Below are 23735 nucleotides of genomic sequence, written 5' to 3' on the forward strand. Positions count from 1 at the left end.
TCAGTGGACATCTATTGAACGGCTAAAAGAATAGTTAACTGTACAGATTCAATGCAAATGACTACCAATCAGAGGTTTGGATCATCCAAACATCTGATTTGGGGAGTATAACCTACCCACAGATGAGTCCCACAAATTGGCTAGTTTAATTTGAGTTACATATATGCCAGATAAAGGGAATTGTTGAGTGCAGAGCCAGGCATATGCAGGTCGTACTCTTCCCTTGCAAAATAAAATTAAATAAAAAATAAAAATAAATAAAGCAAGCTGGGCCACATCAAACTGAATACACGGCTGAGCCAAAAACAATTCTCTATGCAAACGAAAATGTATCGTACAGTGATCAAAAAATCTATTTTCCTAATGATTTTCATTCTCTATTCACAACTGTCTCACTTGGCACTCAGCCAACTGAGATCGGAGCAGCTTTGCTGCAGCCACCATGTTGGTCAAGGCCGGTTTAACTTCGGTGTACTTCCTGGTCTTCAGACCGCAGTCAGGGTTCACCCAGAGAACATTCATGTCAAGGACAGCCAGCATCTTTTTTATCCGATCAGCAATTTCTTCCGTCATCGGGATACGGGGTGAGTGGATGTCGTAGACCCCGGGTCCAATGCCTGCATGATACTTCACGCCTTCCCGGAAAACTGAAAGGAGTTTCTCATCTGACCTTGAGTTCTCAATCGTGATGACATCAGAATCCATGCCAATGATGGAATGGATGATGTCGTTAAAGTTGGAATAGCACATGTGAGTATGGATCTACATACCGAGAAGCATTCAGCTGTTAAGTAATCGCCCAAAAGGAGATCACAAATTTGGATTAAGTGCTTATATAGATAGATTTGTGGAACCCATGTGCATATGGATGGGGAGTGCTTTGAGTTTGGTAAAGAAAAATGGTGTGTGTGTGTGTGTGGATCATGCATGTGTTTGTGTGTGTGTGTGTGTGTGTGTGTGTGTGTGTCATTTTATGCGCGTATGAATTCATGCATGGGTCAATGGATGGATGGATGGATGGAGATGAAAACTTTAAGCCACCTCGTAATTCCATGTGGATATGAGAGAGGGTCAGAGCGATGTTTTTTAGTTCCTTTGGTCTTTAGTTGTTTTAGTTATTGTTTCGTATCTGCATTTGTATTATATAAACTCATTTTAGTTACTATTACACTGATTTCTTACGACATCGCATGCTTTTAAGCCCCCATTAAATAGGAACTTATTATATATGCATCTTTTTGTTAGAGATTGATGAAGAAAATTGTGGTCCTATTCCCTTCAGATTTGAGCTCTCTTGGTTAGAAGTGGAAGGCTTCATGGAGAAGATAGTGGAATGGTGGGCAGGTTTTTCCCTTTGCCAAAAAGAAAGAAAGAGGTGTGGTAAGGTCGGGGGGGAGGAATCCCTTCTTCGGCTTTAGGAAATTCATAGATTGGATGTCAAAGAGGAATCGGGGCAATTGTCGGAGGAGGAGAGATTATGGCGGGAAGTTTTCGATGCGAAGTAAGATGCAAGACTTCAGAAGGAAGAGATTAAATGGCATCAAAGATCGAGGGCTTTTTTTCATGCAGTTGCTAGTGCTAGAGTGCACTCAAACAAGATTAAAGTTTTATCGGAAAATGGAGTGAGACTAGAGGGGAAGGAGAAAATGTGTGGGCTATAGTACAGTTTTACAAGAATCCTTTATCAAAAGATGGTTGGAATCGGCCCCCACTTGATGATTTAATTTTTTATTGTATTTCGACAAATAAGACGGTCTTTTTGGAGCAACTCTTTTCCGGAGAAGTGAAGAAAGCAGTGGCAGAGCTGGGTGGTGATAAAGCCCCGAGCCCATATGGTTTTCCGTTAGCCTTTTCTCAGAAATTTTGGGAGTTGTTTAGAGGGGATGAGCTTCAATTTATGAACGAATTTTTTGAAAAGGATTTTATAGCAACAAAAACAAGGGTTTTGTTCATTGCCTTAATTCCTAAGAAGGAAGGGGCCAAAAGCCTTCACGATTTTCATCCTATTAGTTTGCTTGGTGGTCCTTATAAAATCTTGGCAAAGGTGTTGGCTTCTAGATTTCGTTTGGTGTTGGGGGAGATTATTTTGGCATCTCAAGGAGCTTTTGTCGATGGGAGACAGATTGTTGATGGGCCCTTATTAGCAAATGATTGCATAGATTCCCGTAACAGGAGGGGAAAGAGGAGTTGTTTGCAAACTCGATATCGAAAAAGCATATGATCATGTGGATTGGGTATTTCTTGATTACATGTTGAGGAGATTGGGTTGTGGGGTTAAACAGTGAGCTTGGATCCAAGCGTGTTACGTTGGCAAAATTCTTGATTCTGGTTAGTGGTTTGCCTAAGGGTTACTTCTTTGCTTCTAGAGGGCTTCGACAAGGTGATCCGTTATCTCCTTAACCTTTCATTTCAGTGATGGAGGCTCTAAGTAAAATGTTAGAGAGAGAGGAGAAGAGATGGGCTTGGTGGAAGGTTTGGGGGTGGATAGATCAAATTTTCAGATTTCTCATCTTTAGCATGCAGATGATACAATTTTGTTTTGTAAGGTAGATGAGTTCAAAGTGCAAAATTTCTGGTCGATTATTGTCAGTTTCAAGGTAGTTTCCAGTTTGAAGGTGAACATTAGCAAAAGCGAGATTCTTGGAGTGGGCCTTTCAAAAGAAGAAATCATGTTTTCTGCTTCCATTTTCAGATGTAGGGAGGGATTTTTTCCGACCACGTATCTTGGGCTTCCTTTATGTATTAGCAAACAGGTAAGACGTGGGATTCAGTTATAGAGTGTTGTGAGAGGAAGATGTTTAAATGGATATTATCATATCTATCTAAGGGCGGGAGATTCACTTTGATTCAAGCCTCTATGTCTAACCTTCTAGTCTATTTTATGTTTCTCTTCAAGTGTCCAAAGTCGGTTTTAAATGTCTTGGAAAAGCGCCGAAGAGATTTTGCGTGGAAAGGTTCAGAAGAGAATCATAAGTTTCATCTTTTAAAGTGGGAGGTGTGTAAACCGTGTGATCGAGGAGGGGTGTGTTTTAGAAGGTTAGAGGAGATGAATATAGTGTTGCCAGGGATATTTAGGTCTAAAGGGGGAGCTCGTTGGAGGGTTATGATTGAAAAGAAATATGGCCTAGATGAGTCAGGGTGGTGGACCAAATCTTCTTTGCTCTTTATGGCTTCATCTTTATGGAGGTCAATGGCACCTTTAAAACAAAAGGTTTGGGAGGGATAGGTTTAGAGTTGGGGAATGGGGAAAATATTTGGTTTTTGGAGGATATATGATTAGGTGATACTCCTTTGAGGGTTAGGTTCCCTAGATTAGTGGGGTTAGCAAATGATGTAAATGTCAAGGTTAGTAGTTGTTTTTAATGGAGAGGAGACAAAGTAATTTGGTCTCCTCGGTGTACAAGGAATTTGGGGGAAGAAATTCAAGAATTTTCTTTGCTCTTGCAGTGGTTGGGTAAGGTGTATCTGGTTGCTACTAGAACGGATTCTTTAAGATGGTTAAAGGATAAATCAGAAATTTTTTTAGTTAAATCCTTTTATAGGTTCCTATGCGAGGGGGGGGTGGGGGGGGGGAGACGAAGATGCAAGGGGACGAAGAAATTGCATCAACAACTTTTGTTTGGCAATATGGTACTCCGTTGAAGATAGCAGTTTTGGGATGACTAGTCGGCAGGAACAAGGTGCTCACAATTGACAATCTTCGTAAGAGGAATATGGTTCTTCCGGATGCCTGTTTGCTTTGTTTGCGTGATGCGGAAACGATTAATCACCTTTTTCTCCATTTTTCTTTTGCCAAAGAGGTGTGGTCTCTTTTTTCCAACTTTTTGGGGTTTCTTGGGTGCTCCCGGATTCGATAGACGTCTTTCTCCTTTCATGGCGTAGAGGGGGTTCAGGGACATCAAAGAAAAGGATTTCGAGAATGATCTCTCTAGTGGTTTTGTGGGCTTTATAGTTAGAAAGAAACATGCGTGTGTTTAAGAACAACAGTGAATGAGGGTTTTTGGTTTTCAGGAGGGTAAAATCTTTAGTAATGGATTGGGTTTTCGGCATAGATAGGTCTTTTTCTTTCCCTAAGGGTTGGTTGTAGTATCGGGTCTCTCCGTTTCGTTTTTTCCATTCTTTTTATATTTTGGCTGTGGCCTTTTAATGAAAGTTTCATCTTTCAAAAAAAATATGGATTTTTTTTTTGCAATTTTTTTTATCCTTTTTTTTTTTTTTTTTGAGGTGAAAATTTTATATTAAAAGGAAAGATGAAAAAATACAGCAAGGAAGTGGGAAGAAAACACCCATATACAACTGTAGCCAGGGTCCCAGTCCCTTAAAAGAGAGAACACCTTGCTGCTTGCTACTGAAACAAGCCCAACCACGTTTCTAAAGCAACGATTGTCTCTCCCCCCAAATGGTCCAAAGAGTTGCTAACATGGCCTTTCTCCACTTATGCACATGTATGTAATTTTAGCATCTCCTCAAGTTCCACTAAAAAATCCCACCATTTTCCCCATGTTTCCCTCAGTCAACAATACACTTCTGGGTATCAACAATATCGATACATGTTGCCTTACCCCCAGCCAGCGATACATGTAACGATACTAATATTACAAACATTGCGTGGGAGTTTTATGCTCTCATTGCCGTTCCCTATCCCCAATAAAGGAGGGTTGTGTCATGTTGGAAGTCAGTGTCAAACTTATACCATAACTTCAAACATGAATCCAAACGATATGACATTCCAAACTCATGCTAGGGTGTATTGCCAACACCAACTAGTTGGGATCAGGCTTAGAGGTTGAACCTTGACCATCTGTGCCATAAGCAGTGACTGTATGGTTAGAACTGTCCAATCGCTATGATTTCTCTCAGTGACCCATGAAAAGTACGTTGTACCAAATGGGCCAGATAGTGGGCCATCCTGTGTCCTTGTGCAACTAGGAGAGAAACTTACAGCATCCTTGGAGCAATGGATAACTACTACATTAACTCCCTCAAAACAAGGGAAAAACAGATTAAAGCTGTCCTGATTTCCATCTCGACATGGAAAAGGTGCAAACCACATGGGCTAGTTTTATATGGTTGCAGGTCCTAGTTATGTAGTGGAGATCAAAGGTGGAGAAAGAGAAGGAACCTGAGTGGTGTCCTTGACGCCACAGTTTGTTATCCTGAATGAATGGACAGCCCAGTCCAGGTAGAAGGCCTGATCTGAGTTGCGCAATGGCAGGCCTTCACGCAGTGCAGCTTCATCAATCTGGATCACCTGGATATTCATAGAAAATTTACTGTCAGTTCTGAGTTTACAGAAATTTAAGTTGCCCCAGCAAGACCTGTTTATCAATTGGGCTTCTAAATTAGGGCATACCAGACCCACGGGCCTCTATTACAGACCTGAGCAAAAACCCTATCTGACCAGCATCAGAAACTGGCAGGCCAGACCAGTTATCCCCCTAGTCAATTCTGACAATTTACACAGATGATAATGAAATTTGTTTGACTCGACACTTGCAATGGGTAAAATGCAATTTGGGGTTATTTCGATGTCTTACATTAATGAAAGCACCCAGCTTAATTACCATACTTGCTGCAAGAGCTTGGATAGTTCGACCACGGGATTGTCGAATTTCAATTGCTTCCCAAAATTTGAGCAAAGGCGGTTCTCTAAGTTATCTAATTTTGATACATTTTTTATTCTTTATCCATTGCATATATGATATATCCCTTACCAATAATGGCAAGATAGAGATCCAAACCCAAATTCTATAAAGACACTGACCTGAATCCCAGCTGATTCCAGATCTTCAACCTCGTCTTTTATAGCCAATGCAATCTGGTAACAAGTTTCAAACCTGAAGACAAGTAATAAGAATCTCCTAGAAGAACACAAAGGAACAGTCCGAGAATTAACAACATAGACTATAAGCGGAGAAGGCAACCAACCTAGGTTGGTCATTCCTCACAAATGACCAATTGAGAATCGTGACAGGCCCAGTCAGCATTCCCTTCATTGGACGGGCAGTCATGCTCTGTGCAGCTGTGGACCAGAAAACAGTCATGGGGTTGGGGCGGCTTACATCGCCATAGATGATTGGTGGTTTTACACAGCGTGAACCATATGACTGAACCCACCCATTAATAGTGAAGGCAAAGCCTTTCAACTGCTCACCAAAGTATTCCACCATGTCATTCCTCTGTAACATTCCGACCAGTCACATGTCATCATGTAAAATCAGGTGAGGAAACTCAACTGAATCATCTGATTGCAGTTTATTAAGTTATTCTTACCTCGGGCTCTCCATGCACAAGAACGTCAATACCCAGTTCTTCTTGTAACTTGACAACCTTATTGATTTCCTCTTTGATAGCCTTCACATATTCTTCCTCTGAGATCCTGCATTATTATAGAAGCTAGGACTAGGATCTGATTTATTTTTTAAAACAAAGAATATAAATAATTCTGAAATTGATCAATATGATTGGTCCTCATGATATTTTGATAAGAATAATAGAGTGGGAAGCGAAATAAAATAAACGAGATGGTTGGGGAGGGAAAAAGTGGTCCTTCTTTAGGAGACTCAGCAACAACAAAACTTTGTAAATCACCATCATCATCTAAGCCTTATAGCAACTAATTGGGGTCAGCTACATGAATCCTGATCCGCCATTCCACTATCAAGGGCCACAGCTTATTAGACCATAGGTCAGTCTTTTCTTACTACCTCCACCCACATCTTTTTAGGCCTTCTTCTTGCCCTTTTAGAGCCTCCAATTTGTACCCACTCACTCCTAATTGATGCAGTTCATTGTCTCCGTTGCACACAATCAAATCATCCATGTCTAGTTTCCCTCATCTTATTACCTATTGGTGCTACTCCTAAGCTCCCTTGAATGCATTCTTTTCTAATTCTATCCTTCCTTGTCTTGCCACTCATCCATCTCAACATCCTCATTTCAGCCATCCTACAAAGAGCAGGGGGCTTTTATTGAAGGTAGGCAGATTTTGGAAAGTTCACTTATCGCTAATGAAGTTGTCAATTTGCAGTACAAGGAAAGTAGTAGGGGAGTTGTGTGTAAGCCAGATTTGGAGAATGCTTATGATCATGTGGAATGAGCATTTCTAGACTACTTGTTGGATCGTATGGGCTGCAGAGTTAATTGGAGGAGCTGGATTAAGGAATGTTTGGGCTCAGCTAAGTTTTCAATCCTAATCAATGGCTCTCCACAAGGTTATTTTAAATCCTCTAGGGGTCTAAGGCAAGGAGATCCTCTATCCCCCTTTCTTTTCATTGTGATGGCGGAAGCACTTAGCATGATGTTATCTGAGGGGGTTCAAGAAAGTTTATTTTGCAGATTCAAAGTGGGCGGAGGGGACTTTCAGGTGTCAAATCTTTAGTTTGCGGACGATACTATTCTTTTTTGTAATGCGGAGGTTGATCAAGTTGATAATCTCAATAAGGCAATATTTTGCTTCGAAACAATTTTGGGTCTTCCGGTAAATCTTCATATATCGGAATTGCTAGGTATCAACCTATCGAGGGAGAAAGTGGAATCTTTTGCTCATTTGCTTGGTTGTAAGGTGGGATCTTTCCCTTCATCTTATTTAGGCCTTCCATTGTGCATTGGAAGATTAAATAAGCCACAATAGCATCTAGTTGTTGAAAGATTTCAAAGAAGATTTAACTTCGTGGAAGAGCAAATCCTTATCCTTGGGTGGAAGAATTCTTCTCATTAAAATGGTGTTCTCTAATCTCCCTCTTTAATTTTTGCCCTTATTCAAGTGTCCTAAAGGAGTGCTCTCAATTTTGGATCAACTTCAAAGGACCTTTTTATGGCAGGGTGGGGAGTCTAAACAGAAATTCATCTCACAAAGTGGGCTGATATATGTCGCCCAAAGGAGGAAGGGGGAGTGGGCATTCGGGAACTGGAATTTATGAATCAGGCTCTTTTGGGAAAGTGGATTTGGAGGTTCGGGGCAAAGTATGGGGGTTTGTGGAAAGAAGTATTGGTTCGAAAATATGGGGTTGAGGGGTTGGGGTGGTGGTCGAAGAGTATTCCTCTATACAAAGGGCCGTCAGTGTGGAGATCTATTATGACCCCTTGGGTCAGGTCATTAGTGGGGCGGGTTTTCAAGTGGGAAATGAGTCCAAGGTTAGATTCTGGAAAGACAATTGGATAGGAAACGAACCATTTTTACTCGATTCCCAAGGTTAGTAGAGGTAGCCTCAGATCTAGATGCTTCAGTAGCATCTTGCTTTGATTTTCAATCAGGTATTTGGGTGCCTCATTGCAAAAGAGATCTTTGGGAGGAGGAAGTGGGCGAATTGTTGGAGTTGCTTCATCATATCTCGGGAGTCATTCTAACGGATGAGGATGATTCGATATATTGGACATTCTCGAAATCTGGAAAATTTTCAGTCCAATCTCTATTTTGTCGATTATCAGGTTATGTCTAAGTTTATGCAAAGGCTCGTACTTTTCCGATTTGGTCCTATGGTGCTCCATCTAAAGTGTCGGCCTTTGCTTGGCTTGTGGGGTGGAATAGAACCCTAACTATCGATAACCTGCGGAGAAGGGGTCTTGTCATTGTCAATGCATGTTATCTCTGTTGGAGAGAGGAAGAAACAGTGAATCATTTATTTATTCATTGCCCCTTCTCAAGGGAGTTCTGGAACAGTGTACTGGAGCACTTTGAAGTCAGTTGGGTACTCCCAGAGTCGATAGCTGACCTGTTTGTTCAATGGCATGGAGGCCTAGTGGCAGCCTCAAAGAAGAGGTAGAGACTGTTCCTTTTTGCTGGTTTGTGGGCTATTTGGGCCGAAAGGAATAACAGATGTTTCTGAGATCAATGTGGTTCCTCCAAGAGTGTTTTCTCTTCGGCCCTTGCTAATGTAGTTCTTTGGGTTGGGCTGCAGCCTCTGAAAATTTTTTGTTCTCTTTGTTTGTAATTTTTTTGTTGTTTGCTGTTCTTTTTCTTTCGGCTTTGCCATTTTTAATAAAGTTGTCATGTTTCTAAAAAATAAACATGTTGTTCCTTAACTGTCCAACATTCTGTCTCATAAAGCATGGCTGGTCTTATAGCCATTCTATAAAATTTCCCCTTCAGTTGGAGTGGTACACGACGATCACATAAAACTCTAGGGGTGCATCTCCATTTCTTCTACCCAGCTCGAATTCTATAAATGTATGAAAGAATTCCATATTTAAATAACTAAAGATAAATTTTCATTCTAAGCGAAAACTCACTTGTTAGCTTTGTATTCACGGCGGACTCTCCTGAGATCCATAGTTTGTGGGAAAGATCCAATCGTCGTGGTTGGAAGAATGGGAAGGTTCAGCTTTTTCTGCTGTGCGTCAAGTCTAGTGGTCACTGGTGTAGCACGGCGATGGTCAGAGCCCCTCAAAGCAGATGCCTGAAGTTTATGACATTGAGAGCAGAAAATACTTATAAAAAATTAGCAAAGACAGAATGGGAAGAAAATAAAATAAAAGAAGAAAGAAAGGGTAGATGATATCGCCAATACTTACAGCCTTCTTAACTGCCTCATCATTCACCTGAGGAGATGATTTTCTGGAAGCTTGGGCAGCCACATTGGCAGAAAAGAAGGCCTGAAAATGTAGTATATGACAACAGTTGTGGAATCAACAATGACTGCAAGCACTAAAGGACAGTCTAAGGAATTATTCATACCTCATCCTTCTGACCATTCAATGCATTCGCCAAGGCATTCACCTCAAGTATTTTCTGTGCAGCAAAGGCCAGCCAAGATTTGATTTCGCTATCCAGTTTTATTTCATTGACTAGATCAACAGCAGTGTGCAGAAGGGAACAGGAAGTGGAAACTACAAGCTTTTCTGCAATTGACAAGCACCATGCAAAGTTTAGGTATCAATTTTGATAGACTAGAAAAGTCACAGTTACAAAGACATGAAAAACAAAACCCAAAATATGTAGGAATTAGGCAGCTACGGCCAAAGAAATTAGAAATAAAAACTGATATTCTGAAAAAACGGCATCAACTTGATGGAACAAACTTAAGAAACCATTTCCATGCTAAAATAAGTAAACATAGATTGTGACAGATGATTTTACTGATTTTGTTAACAACATATTCAGTGATTTCAAAATCATAGACAGCTTATCTCTAACAAATCTAGAACTCATGAAATGTGTATACCTTTGCCAACCTTGCTCTCAAGAGCTTTCAATGTCTTAAGAGATGCTGTGAGATCATTAGCCCAAATGTTACGACCGTCAACAACTCCAGCAAACAGATACTTGCTGGAAGGAAAACCCAAACTCTCGATCAATTCAAGGGTCTTCTCTCCACGAACCAGATCAAACCCAATAGCCGAGATGCCCTTCAATGACGTGATAGTCCTACAACCAGGTCAGTGAACTGGGTCAGGTCAAACAAGATGGTGAAGAAAGGCTAAATCAAGCAGATCATGATGAACTAATAATATTGGATATAAAATGCCAACAGACTTATATGCTCCGGCCGGCACATCAGCAAAGTAGGTCTCAACAATAACCTTCAGACCAGATAAGGACTCTTCCATCTGTAAATAAGCATCTGTAAATGCTTTCAGTTGATGAAAGTCCAAATCCAGCACAAGCGTTGGCTCATCAAACTGCACCCAAGTAGCCCCAGCTGCTTTCAAGTCAGCCAAAACCTCTCTGCATTGATCAGTAGAAAACAAGAAAAAGAATCAATTGCCTAAATCTAACAAATTTATTGCCTTCACTCAAAACACCACGGCTACTTTGAGGAGAGAGCTAACTTGTAAACTGGAATGATCTTCCCAAGCAAAGACAGAGGAGAAAATGATTTCTCCACACCCTTTGCCGGCTTTGACAGCAACAGGTATGAAACAGGACCAACAAGAACTGGGACAGTCTCAACTCCAATCTGCAGAATGGCCATAGAACATATCACTGAAGTGTGTAGAATTTGACCGAAAAATGCTGTCATATGTTAGTAGCCTGGTAGAAAAAAGAAGTAATTGCACATAATCTACCTCCTTAGCTTCCTTGTATTCGGACACCACCTTGTGAGAAGCATAGGAGAATTTAAGGTCAGGTCCCAGTTCAGGCACTATGTAATGGCTGGTTCAGATATACACATTCGTCATGCATTAACGATAGCATTTGTGCAGAAGGGTAACTGTTCTTTATGATAAAAGCACATCAATGCAACAGTTTTTAGAGAGAGAGAGAGAGGGGCTATCTAAAAGAAGAAGAAAAAAAAGGATGAAGATGAGAAATCAACGCCCAGCAAAATTCATCTAAGCAGATCACAAAGAATCAAATATTCAAAAGAGCATCCAACAAATGGCTTAAGAGACAAGGCCCAAGCCACCACGTCCTGCTTGGCTTTCCTAAACAACTCATCAGAACTAAGGAGACAGCTGCTGAAGCAACAATTATTATGCTCAGCCCAAATCAACCACATACTACTAGATGTGAATGTCTCCACAAAAGCTCCCTTTAGGCCCAACACCATCCCCATGCCATTCTGGCCATTGGAAAAGGGCATCATCCAGCAGCAATTGAAAAGATCAAGAAATCACCCCCATATAGCAGTCACATAGATCCATCTAATAATAAATGGTCAGCCGATTCAGCATCGTAAAGGCACATGATGCACATATTTGTGACTTGTGAGCATCATGTTCTTTTTTCCAAAGATTGTCAATCACAAGCACTTTATCCTTGCCCACTAACAAAGTAAAGTCAGTGAGTGACTCTAGGCAGGCCCCAGTAAGTCCAGATGAGCTCAGTAGGATCACAGGAATCTTATTGAAGAGGAGATCGGTGCAACAGTAAATTTCCCAAACTCCACGATATACCTATTTGGAATCTCAAAGAAGGTCAGTGTACATCAACAGTCACAAGACACAAAGACACATATAAGTCACTGGTAATGGAAACTTCAGTCATCAGATGGCACAAGAGTGACGAGGTTGTTAGTAAAAGAAAATGAGATGGACTTACTAGTTGGTATCAAACCATTTGGTCATTTCCATAGCAGGAAGAGTTGCATTCCCTCTGGCCATGGAGAAGTAGACATCAAAGCCAATCTCTCCTCCAGCCCATCCATATCTTGGCGGAACCGCCCCAAGCATGGCCGTAGTATCTAAGACCTGATCATAGTATGAAAAGGTGTTGCTAGGAATGAATTTGGTTCCTGCATCAGCCATTTGTTTCCAGATTGAGATCCTCAGATCCTTGGCAACCTTCTGCAGCTCTTCAGCAGTACTCTTTCCATCCCAAAATGATTCGAGAGCAAATTTAAGCTCTCTCTTTGGCCCCATACGAGGATATCCAACAACATGTGAAGCCATGGCTTTTATGTGACCCATTCGGAAAAATCTACAACCAAGCTGCTAAGATAAGAAAAATAAGAGTGTGTTGCAGACTAGACAAGAAACTACTGCTAATCATGCAACAATTATGCTAAACGAGTACAAAATTAAAATCATTGAAATAAACAACTAGCCGAAATTTCCCATAATAGCAGAGTGGATAACGACAATGAAAACCAACTATTTAATCCAGGTAGTCTAACAAGAATGTAGATGAAGAAACAGAGACATTTTCATTAAAACTGCTGCTAAATCAAATCCATCAGAAACTCTTGAAATTTGAGGCATTTAACTATAGAACTACGATTTCCCGCCCTTGTTTCCAGCCTAAATTTTGTCCTCAGCCCACGGACGCTCCGGTGGCCGAGGTCGCGGATTATTGGACAATGGATATTCCCCATTCGATGCTAGTCCTACCCGCAGCTGAATCATTTGAACCGAACCTTCGGAACGGGAATTTATCGTCGCACGAGATTTTACCCCCAATGACGCTTGAGGATCGTTCTCTGGTCTTGGATTGGGATGAGGAGAGCATCGCGTTCCTGAGGCTTGTCTCGAATTCCTCGCTTGAGAGATCTCTTCAGATCCGTCCGCAGGCAGATTTAAATGTGAAGGCCATGTCTCCTACTATCCTCCCTTCATCTTCTAAGAAAAGCAATGGTGAGGGGCACGAGGAGACAGGTGTTGATAATCTGGAACCACCTCTTCAAACGGTGGGCTCCTCCAATAGGGCTGACAAATACCCCCTGCATGATGTTACGGATTCAAAGAAGCCGCTAACTGTCGTTACAGGCTTCCACGTGTTAGGGCAGGGGCAATCTGAATCTGATCTCAAAAACTCCCAATCCACTGCTCCGCAATCTGACATGTCTTCCTCTGTGTCAGAAGATATTTCCAATAACGATCTGGATGATGCCACGTCACCGCACTCATTCCGCTTTTTCCAACAATCACCTCAAGTAGATGACTGTAATGCTTCCTCTTCTCCTCATCTACAATCTCATCAATCTCATGCATCCCCTTACACTCCAAAGATGTTTCATATCCCCTCCTCTCCTCCCTTGGTGATTCCAGAAATCTACAAAGGCCTTCAGAACTCTGATTCATCTGGCTTGCAAAAGGTCGGTCCGCTGGCTATAGTTTCTTGTCCATTGGTTTTTTACTCTCTAGGTTCACCGGAAGGTAGGAATGATTCTCGAACTCTAGAGTTGGGATAGTATCATCAGGGTTTATTGTCAAAAGCCTTGGTAGTTTCCCCTATTAGGGCTTCTTTCAAATTTAATGGTGGCTCTCTCCCTCCATGTCCTCCCAACCATCCAGGCCTCTCCCAAAACCATATAGATAATCTTTTGGCCCTCATTAAAGAGAAAAGTTGGGTAAAGGACGCCATTCGTCATATTGGAAGGCTTCTTGGAATTGTCTTTGGGGAAAGGGATGAAGATTACATAGCTCTCTTTTGTTTGATGGCAGAAATAGGGTTTTTTTTTCTTTTACACATGCACCCACACCCCACACACACCCACGCACTCATACCACAGTGGGATTTCACCACGGTGGGTACTAGAACCCATGACCTCGTGTTGAAACTCTTGTGAGTCTACCACCAAGCCATGAGTAAGGACCCCAAAAAGAGGGATTGTTATCTCTTTATTCAGTTCCTCAAAGGGCACTCCCAATTTGATTAAAAGTAATAGAGAACTAACTAATTTGGGAGCATAACTTGACGTTGGGGAAGATGCTATTCCTCGAACTGACAGAAGGGGGAGAAAGGGCAGGATCGTTTCCCCATCAAGATCCTTTCATAGAATGTTCGAGGATTGGGTTGCCCTCTCAAGCTATCAATAGTGAAGTAAACATGTAACAAATCGAAGGCCCGTTTGATTATTTTACAAGAATCTAAGCTTCGATCGGTGGACAGAAAGTTAGTTATATCTATCTGGAGTCATAAGGGGGTGGAGTGGGAAACTCTCAATGCTTCAAGTTCTACGAGGTGCATTCTTGTTATGTGGGATCTTGCAACCCAGAGAAAGGAAGAAAGTTGGTCAGGTAAGTTCTCTGTTAACTTAGTATTTTCTGAATCCTCTTCGGGCTTCCGTTTGATTTTCTCTAATATATATGGCCCCAACCGTCTCCCTCTCCGTGCCTCCTTCTAGGCGGAGCTGTCATCTATTTGGGACAGATGGCAGCTCCCTTGGTATATTGCGGGGGCCTTTAATGCCACCCGTTTTGTTGATGAGAAACTTAACGAAGACAGGGTCTCGGCTAGTATGTGGAGGTTTTCCAAATGGATTCGTAAGCACAATTTGGTTAACCTTCCTATGAGCAACATTATATTTCCTTGGTCTAACAGTCGGGACCCCCGGCTATGTCCCTCTTCCAGGAAGAAGGGTCTTTCCAGAGTCTCTCTGTCCTTAGAAGAGATTTGGCCAAAGGAAAGGTTGTCCACCAAAGGTCTATCCAAATTTTCATCCGACAGTAAACGAGAATAGAAGTCCACAACATCTGAGATATGATTTTTTTGAGTTAATCTCACACCCTCAACCACTGTAGAAGAAATTGAGTTACACATTGCTCGGGCGCTAGCTATTCCATGGAAGAATTTTGTATTTTTACCCCCCTCTTTGAGGCAGACTGCTCTTGAGCCTTGGTGCCACTTAATTTATTCCTTTGTGGACTACTTAGCCATGACTATATGCTGATTTAAAGTGGTGTCAGGGCTTAAGATTAACATAGCCAAAAGTGAATTTTTCGGAATTCACCTCGAAAAGCCTAAAGTGGCGTTGCTCGCCTCTGCTTTTGGCTGTTGAGTGGGAACTCTTCCCTCCACCTATATGGAGCTTCCTCTTTGTATTGGCAACCCTGCCCTGCATCTTTGGGATATTGTCCTTGAAAGGATGGAGAGGAAACTTTCCCATGGAAATGCAACCTTCTTTCTTTGGGTGGGAGATTCTCTGTCATTAAAGACTGCCTATCCAATTTCTCTGCTTATTTTGTATTTGTTTTGTTGTCCTAATTCGGTGTTGACCAAGATCGACAAGCTGCGGAGGAATTTCCCGTGGCAAGGAGGGTCCCTCTCCAGAAAGTTTCCTCTGCTTAGGTGGGATGAGGTCTGTAAGCCTACATGGGAAGGCGGTGCAGGTATACAGCGAAGATTTAGTTAATTCTTCCCTTCTTGGCAAGTGGACTTGGCGATTTGCTTCGGGTGAGGCCTTGTGGAAAGTTGTTATCAGAGCCAAGTATGGGGTTGATCAAGGTGGTTGGAGATTAAAAATAAATAAATAAATAATAAATAATATATTAAAAAAAAAAAAAAAAAACTCATCCACCTATAGAATGTCTAATATATGGAAAGAGATCCATAGGGTAGGTGCTTTAGTGTTCCAATGCATCACGTTCTTCGTGGGAAATGGTAATAATGTCTTATTCTGGTTGGACCCCTGGTGTGATCTCCCATCCATTGCATCTTCCTTCCCTGCCTTGGCCCGTATCTCTTCCTCCCTTCATGCCTCTATGGCTGCATGTTATTCCTTGAATGGCTCAGGTGGATCTTGGTCCCCTAAGTTTCGTAGGAATTTCGGAGACAATGAAATAGAGAAGTTGATATCCCTCCTTTCCTGGTTGCAGGAATTTGTTATTAACCCAAAGGCTGAATGTTCCATTGCCTGTTCCCCTACCATGTCTGGGATGTTCTCTGTCTAGACCTTCTACACCACCTTGGCTTCCCCTGAAGCTCCTCCTACACTATAGGTCTGGACCTACAGTGTTCTCTGTCAAGACCTTCTACACCACCTTGGCTTTCTTTGGTTGGCTGCAAGAAACCGCGTCCCGACCATCGATAATCTCTAGAAGAGAGGCCTCATTCTTCCGAATGTTTGCTCCCTTTGTATGGCAAATGCAAAGTCTGTTGACCATACATTCATCCACTACCCTTTCTCCTCTCTCATCTTGAATGGCATTCTTCAGCAGGCTAATGTGGCTTGGGTTGTGTTGGCTCACATTCATGATCACCTTCGATCTTAGGAAGTTGGGGGAGGAGGAAAGCTAGGAAAAGAGAGATGGAAGATTGGTTTTCTGGCTGCTAGTTAGGGCCTCTGGCTTGAAAGGAATAGTCAATGTTTTGAGGATATATCCACTCCTCCTGGCGGGGTCCTTTGTCAAACGGTTCAGTGGATTAAGGAGTGGGCTCCTTGAATTTGTTTGGAATTGGGTTTTGAGTTCTGGGAACTCTGTTGTGGGGTTTGAATTCTAGGAACTTGTCTATTGGTCCGGGTTTTCTTTTCTTGTTTTTCTTTCTACTCTCTTTTGTGTTGTTCCTTTGTTTCCTTGTTAATATAATCTCATCTTTCAAAAAAAAAAACTATGGAACTACGAAGAATCTTCCATTAAATGGAAGAGACAAAAAAGAAATCCCAACCCAAGGCTGTTAAGATTTCTAGTAACTATGAGCAATGGAAGTGGAAATCCCAACCCTAGGTTATTAAGATTTCTAGTAACTATGAGCAATGGAAGTGGAAAGATTAATGCCACGGACCACACTCAACCAAGCTTTTGAGTTTTGAGTTTTGTAATCAGTGGCTGACTCGACCGTGAACAAAACCAAGTTGGCTCATATGACCCTGCTGAACCATGTGGAATCCACTTACAAAATTTCAGAAATAAATCTCAAGAAACATGGATGAAAGAGAAAAGAGAAAATTTATGAAATATTCATGCACCAATTCTTTCAATAAATTCACCCATAATGTTGACGGCTTTTTTTTTGTTTTTGGGAGATTAATAATTCTGACAGCTTATTAATGTAATGTTTCTGTCTCCATCCAAAATGGTTGTCATACATACAACTAAGGGCCTGTTTGGTAAAACTTATTTTCAGACCCTATCACTAAAATGGGCTATTTTCAGTCATTTCCCTGATTCAGATTGTTCGTAAACAAACAAAAAAAAAAAAACTAGGTGCTTACTTCCGATTTTCACTGAAAAAATACAGATTTTTTTAAGCTTCCCTCTTCCTGCTTAATGCGAAATGCAGTAAGTGATTTTGAGTTAAAAGTTTTTGTAAATGGCAATTTTACCCTTGGGCTTTCGTGGGGCTGACTGCGTAGGGTGGAAGGCGTGTTGACGTGGCAAAGTTCTTTGGCCCCCATCATGATGCATGTGTTATATCCACACCATCCATCCATTTTGCTAAATCATTTTACAGCATGAACCAAAAAATAGGCAGCCCCAAAGCTCAAGTGGACCACACGACAAAAAGCTGTGAGGACCATTGAAACCTTCTTAGGGCCACCATGATATTTATTTGCCATCAAATCTGTTCATAAGGTCACACAGACCTAGATGAAAGGAAAACAAAAATATTTGCTTGATCCAAAACTTTTGTGGCCCAAGAAGTTTTCAATGTCAGGCATTCAATCCCCACTGTTTTCTATGGTTTGGTACACTTGAGCTTTGAATTTGTCTCATTTTTGGGCTCATGACCTAAAATGATCTAAAAAATGGATAGACGGTGTGAATCTAACACATACATCATGGTGGTGCCGACAATACTGTGCCAAGGTTGCTACTGACATGGATTGTGGGCAACGATTGCGGAGGTGGATTTCTTGCCAAAAGCATTTCTCTGGAAGTTCCTACGCTAGGAAGATAAGTTGGGTCCACTGTAATATTTGTGAGAAATCCACTCCATCTATACTTTTTGCTAGCTCATTTTAGGACATGCAACAAAAAAAGAGGCAAATCCAAAACTCAAGTGGGCCACATGAGAAGAAACAGTGGGGATTGAACAACCACTGTTGAAACATTCATATAGCCACAAATGTTTTGTATCAAAATAAGTCTTTTGTGTTTTCAGTTCATCCTAGTGCTAATGACCTTATAAATGGTTTGGATGGCATATAAAAATCAAGGTGGGGTATTCAATTACCACTATTTCCTATGGTGTGGTCCACTTGAGATTTGGATCAGCTTCATTTTTGGGCTCATGCCCTAAAATAAGCTAGTAAAATGGTGGGACGATGCAAATTTCACATAGACATCAAGGTAGGCCATCTCAAATTTTTTTGGATGGCCAAGGGATGGCATGAACACTTAGGTTATATGGATTGTACATGATAGTGTTATGTGGGCCCCACCATGATGTGTGTGTATTATCCACGTCGTCCATCCATTTTGCCAGCTTATTTTAGGGTATGAGACCAAAAAAGGGGCCGATCCAAATCTTATGTAGATGACAACACGGGAAAAGTGGTGATTGAAAGCCATCAATCGGATGGTTGATTGCTTAACCTAGAAATTGTTGAATGACGGATTATAATATTTGGTGGCGTGGCGCACCTATAAAAAAAAAAAAAAACTATACATGTGTGGCCAATTTATTCAACAAGACAAGAATATTTTTTTCAAACCAAAGCATGTTTTTTTGTTCAAGGTCATTGGACCAAAAGCATGTTGTAGGCGGGACCCTAGAGATGAATGACTCAATATTTGCTAGTGTGCCATGTCATCACGCATTGTGAGTCATCTCTTGACAAGGAGAGTTATATGATGCTCCACCTAAGTATGGTTCATATCTCAGATTTTATTCGTATAGGTGGGCCCACCAGTTTCATGATCAACAATGCTATTAACACAGGGCCCACTATAGATGGATCATGCAAATAATAATAAATAAATGAATATTAGATGATCCTAACCTTCAAATTGGCATTTTTCAATTAAATATGAGATGTTTAATGGTCCAATTCAAGGACCCTAACCAAAGGGTAATGATTGTTCTATTAAGAAGAAGACAATGCATGATCCATCAATTCAAAGGTTATGTTTGAAAGATGTATGTGAATTGGGAATAGGTATGCCAAATTTGTTGGCATGCCAATAACATATTTTGTCTCATACTCTACAAAAGATGGAAATTGAGACAGTATGGGCAAATATGACAAATTGCAAATTTTCAGATATTTATGGTTTGTGCTCACCAAACAGATTTTTATGAAAAAGCACTTAATTTCATATGTCATGACTTTTTTCAACTAAATTACCAAACAGATTTTTCAGTACTTAAAAGTATTAAAATTCAGCACTCTAAGTTTTCAGTAATAAAATTAATTTTCAGACCTTACTTTTCAGTTTAACAAACGGCACCTAAGGCCATTGTGGAACCGGTGTGCATTGACTGTGATAGATCCATAAAGGATGACTCAACCAATACAAGTAAATACCTTCTGGGATGGTCAGCACTGCACAGCCAGCATTAATGACCACCGAAAACAAGTCAAACTCATATTAGTCTTCAAGCCATGCAATTAATTGATACTAACTAATTTGCTAATGATAGTAAAACCTGTAAGAAAGTTATGGAACCAAAAAATGTTCCAACGTTAATCTCGATAAAAGAGAACTCTAGTATATTAGAGAAGATCAAATGATGCTGCAATGGAAGCTCAACCATCCAATGCAAGGGACTGAAACTCAAATTCTTCCACAGCCTCGCTAACATGCATTCCAGCGCTAACAAGATTAGCAGCATTTTGATCAACGAGTCTTGTATTGAAGACCAAAATTCGATTGAAACAGAGGCAGTCTCCCATTTCAGCAGGCTTCTCAAAGACGACCAATGGATTAGACCCCGCCTAGACAACCTTCAGGTCAATTCCCTCTCCTCTGAGGAAGCTCGATCCTTGGAATCTCCCTTCTCTTCGGAAGAGGTTAGTGCGGATATCAATGCCCTCCAAGGTGACAAGGCTCCCGGCCCTGACGGATTCCCGATCCAATTCTTCAGCCACTTTTGGGAGATGCTTAAATCGGACGTGATGGCTTTTATGGAGGAATTCCACGTCAAAAGCAAATTGTCCAAAGATCTCGGCTCCTCCTTCATCGCTCTCATACCCAAGATCCCGGGAGCAGCTTCCTTCAATGAGTTCCGCCCCATCAGCCACATCGGCAGTCCTTACAAAATCCTGGCAAAGGTGTTGGCCACCAGGTTAAAGAAGGTAATTGGTTCGATTATTTCTCCTAACCAATGTGCGTTCATTCCCAGCAGACAAATAGTGGACTGTGCCCTCATCGCCAATGAATGTCTCCACTCCGCCTCCAGATCTGGCTTAAAGAGTATCTTCTACAGCCTGGACGTAGAGAAGGCTTACGATCACATTGTCTGGGACTTCTTCCTTTATATGATGCAGCGGATGAGGTTCGGGGCAAGATGGAGTAGTTGGATCGCCGAATGTATTCGGTCGCCGTCTTTCTCTATGTTGCTCAATGGTTCGCCGAAGGGATTTTTCAAAGGCAGGAGGGTCTTAGACAGGGGGACCCCTTGTCGCTCTTCCTTTTTCTCCTAGTGGGTGGAAGCTCTATCCTGCATGCTTCTAAAAGGCGAGGCAAAAGGTATTCTATGTGGTATCAAAATAGAAGGTTTGGGCAGCCCGATTTCCCACGTGCAATTTGCAAACGACATCCTGATTTTTTCAGAGGCTTCCTCCGATAAGATGGACAACCTGCACACAACCATTCGATGCTTCGAGGCAGTATCTGGCCTGCGGGTTAATATGGGAAAATCCAAGATATATGGGGTCAATCTGGAAGATGGCGAAGCCCTCTCATTTGCGAAACGTTTTGGTTGTCGTGTAGGTTCATTTCCGACCTCCTACGTTGGCCTTCCGCTTTGTATTGGTGCTCCTCCTAAAGCGGCTTGGAACAAGGTCGTCAACAGGTTCGATAAGTTCCTGGCCAAATGGCAATGTCGCTTTCTTTCCCTCAGAGGTCGCCTAACCCTCATCAAATCTGCCCTTTCCAATCTCCCCATTTATTTTATGTCCTTATTCAAAAGTCCTCATTCAGTGTTGGCCTCCATCGACAAGCTGCGTCGTGATTTTTTATGACATGGCAAAGAGGACAAGAAAAGAATGCACTTGATTGGCTGGAAGCACGTTTACAGGCATCAGAGTGACGGTGGAGCAGGTATTAGAGATCTCAGGTGTATGAACAAGGCTCTCCTTGGCAAGTGGATATGGAGACTGTGCTCAGAAGACAGCAACTTATGAAATTCTCTGATCAAGAGCAAATATGGCTGCTCGCCAGGGAGGTGGTGGACTAATCCTTCATCAGCATATAGAGCTTCCAACATCTGGAAAGGTATCCTTCGCATTCAAAATGAGGTTTTCAAAGGCATCGGTTTCGAGTTAGAAAGGGAAGACAGAATCAGATTCTGGAAGGACCAATGGGTTGGTAACAGGCCCCTTAAAGATGCCTTTCCTTCAATCTATCAGATAGCCTCAAACAAAGATATCAGCATCGCCGACAGTTACTCTGTTATGGGTGGGAAGACGGAGTGGGTAGTCTAGTGCAGAAGAAATTTGGAAGACTGGGAGATTCCAATTCTGGCCAATCTGTTAGATCGCATTTACAAAGCTTCCCCCAGTCCTGACAAGGATGACAGAACTATTTGGAATATGGAGAAGTCCTCTTCCTTCTCTGTTAGCCTTTTTACAAGAGGATTATGCGCCCTCAGCTCCCTGAAGCTCCCCTCCCTTCAGCTCTGGTTTGGTCCTCCTCTGCGCCCCCCAAAATTGCAGCGTTTGCTTGGCTGGTTGTCAATAAGAAGATCCTCACCATTGACAATTTGGAAAAAAGAGGGATGATCCTCCCCAATGTTTGTCTTTGTTGCATGAAGAACGCGGAGTCCATAGATCACTTATTAATCCACTGCCCTTTCGTCTCTCAAATATGGGCAGTCTTCACTAGAAGATTCCAAATCAATTGGTGCACCTCTAGCTCGGTGGATCTCCTCATCCAAGCATGGCATGGCTTTAGAATTGGGAAGATGAGGACCTAGATTTGGAGGATGGTCCTTCCTGCTATCTGGTGGTCAGTTTGGGTCAAGAGAAATGATAGATGTTTTAGAAATTGTTCCTCCTTGGCCGATTCTGTTTCTCTCAAAGTTTCGACCTTGGTGGTTGAGTGGGCCACTTACGCTAACTGCCTAAGGGAAGAGGATTTCTTGTTCCTTGCTTAAGGGCTGACGCTATCTTAGTGTTGCCCTTTGTTGTTCTTGTTTTTGTTGTTGTTTTTTTTCCTTTTCTTTTTAGTGTTTTTGTTTTGGTTTAATGATATTTGTAACCTTTCAAAAAAAAAAATACTATTTTTCTTTTAAGGCATGCCAACACTAAGTTGATCCCGATGGTGGAGACTGTCCAGCCTATATCCATGGCACACAAACACTCGTATGTGGGGTGAGGGAAGAAGGCACATCAACACTAAGTTCATCCCGATGGTGGAGACTATCCATCCTCACTGAAGACAGTCCCAGCAAACAAGATGACCGTACATCTCATAACATGATGTCCATAGGTGTGTCACAAGTACTTGTAACAGTCATGGTCATCAGGGTACTGAGATCCATGGGTCACAACTCTCCCCAATCAACCAACATGTATCCAATCTCAAGTTGTCAAGGACATCTCGAAGAAGCGATCTTCTGCTCAACCAATGGTCATGTGTTTAAGATGACATCATTAATTAACGAAGGCAATATAACATGTCCACCAAGGACATTTGGTCATCATGATCTGCAGCATAGATTGTCCCTATCACATCCATTTTGCACTTAGTCTCTGTTCTTTGAATCTGAATGCATTAATAAGCAACCAGCAGTGAAGCCCATCATACCAACAGTTTGGATCCCAGAAACATTGACCCCAGTTGCACAACCTAAAAACCCAAACAGTACACTACAACTTAGTTTCTGTTCTTTGAATCTGATTGTGTTAATAGGCAACCGGCAGTGAGGCCCATCGTATCAACGGTTTGGATCACAAAAACATGGGCCCAAATTGCGCAAACTGAAGAACCAAACAGTACTCTAAACCCAGTTTCTGTTCTTTGAATCTAAATGCATTAATAGGCAATCGGGTATGAGGCCCATCATATCAACGGCTTGATCATAGAAATATCGCCTCCAATTTCACAAACTGAAAACCAAAACAGTACTCTACAACCTTGTAAATCCACCTCAACACCAAAACACACACACACACAAAAGAAAGGGAACAGAGGAGAAGTCTTGTCATCGAAACAGGAAGAGAAAAAGACCATTCAAATGCATCGAATCTACCTTCCTGAAAGGGAGAAAGTGAGATGAATCGGAAGAGACATGCAGAGAGCGATGGAGCCGAGCTGAAGAAGAAGAGAGAAGCGAGGGTTTTATACGCAACATGCGTCGCTCCTGCTGCTGCCTGCTTCGAGCGCTTTCAGAAGGGTGTATGCTGTTTGAAAATAGCTACTGCTGAAATCGAAAATTGCCACTAAAGTTCGGAGAATTACCGGACCGCCCAAGTTCGGGAGCTGCGATCGATGCTCCAGTAGATCGTGAAGCTTGACACGCAGGC

At 41.8% G+C, this 23735-nt stretch overlaps 1 protein-coding gene across 1 annotated transcript; it reads right to left on the bottom strand.

The window, feature by feature from the left end:
* Positions 1 to 295: 295 nt before the first annotated feature.
* Positions 296 to 23735, bottom strand: LOC131233863 (5-methyltetrahydropteroyltriglutamate--homocysteine methyltransferase 2-like). The gene is made up of 14 exons (XM_058230688.1): positions 23462 to 23735; positions 11984 to 12372; positions 11008 to 11095; positions 10771 to 10898; positions 10475 to 10666; positions 10164 to 10366; positions 9677 to 9840; positions 9514 to 9594; positions 9232 to 9398; positions 6274 to 6379; positions 5929 to 6179; positions 5765 to 5837; positions 5123 to 5251; positions 296 to 762 (listed from the first exon to the last, which is right to left on the bottom strand). Exons 1-14 carry the CDS (start codon positions 23561 to 23563, stop codon positions 382 to 384), a joined length of 2454 nt encoding a protein of 817 aa, XP_058086671.1. The 5' UTR covers positions 23564 to 23735; the 3' UTR covers positions 296 to 381.

This window comes from Magnolia sinica, chromosome 18, assembly GCF_029962835.1.
Source record: "Magnolia sinica isolate HGM2019 chromosome 18, MsV1, whole genome shotgun sequence".
NCBI lineage: Eukaryota > Viridiplantae > Streptophyta > Magnoliopsida > Magnoliales > Magnoliaceae > Magnolia > Magnolia sinica.

Coding starts and splice junctions, on each gene's coding strand:
- LOC131233863 (XM_058230688.1), bottom strand. CDS start 23,563: ATGTTGCGTATAAAACCCTCGCTTCTCTCTTCTTCTTCAGCTCGGCTC. Junction 12,373..23,461: donor ACTTTCTCCCTTTCAGGAAG/GTAGATTCGATG, acceptor TTATCTTAGCAG/CTTGGTTGTAGATTTTTCCG. Junction 11,096..11,983: donor AAATGGTTTGATACCAACTA/GTAAGTCCATCT, acceptor TATCTGAACCAG/CCATTACATAGTGCCTGAAC.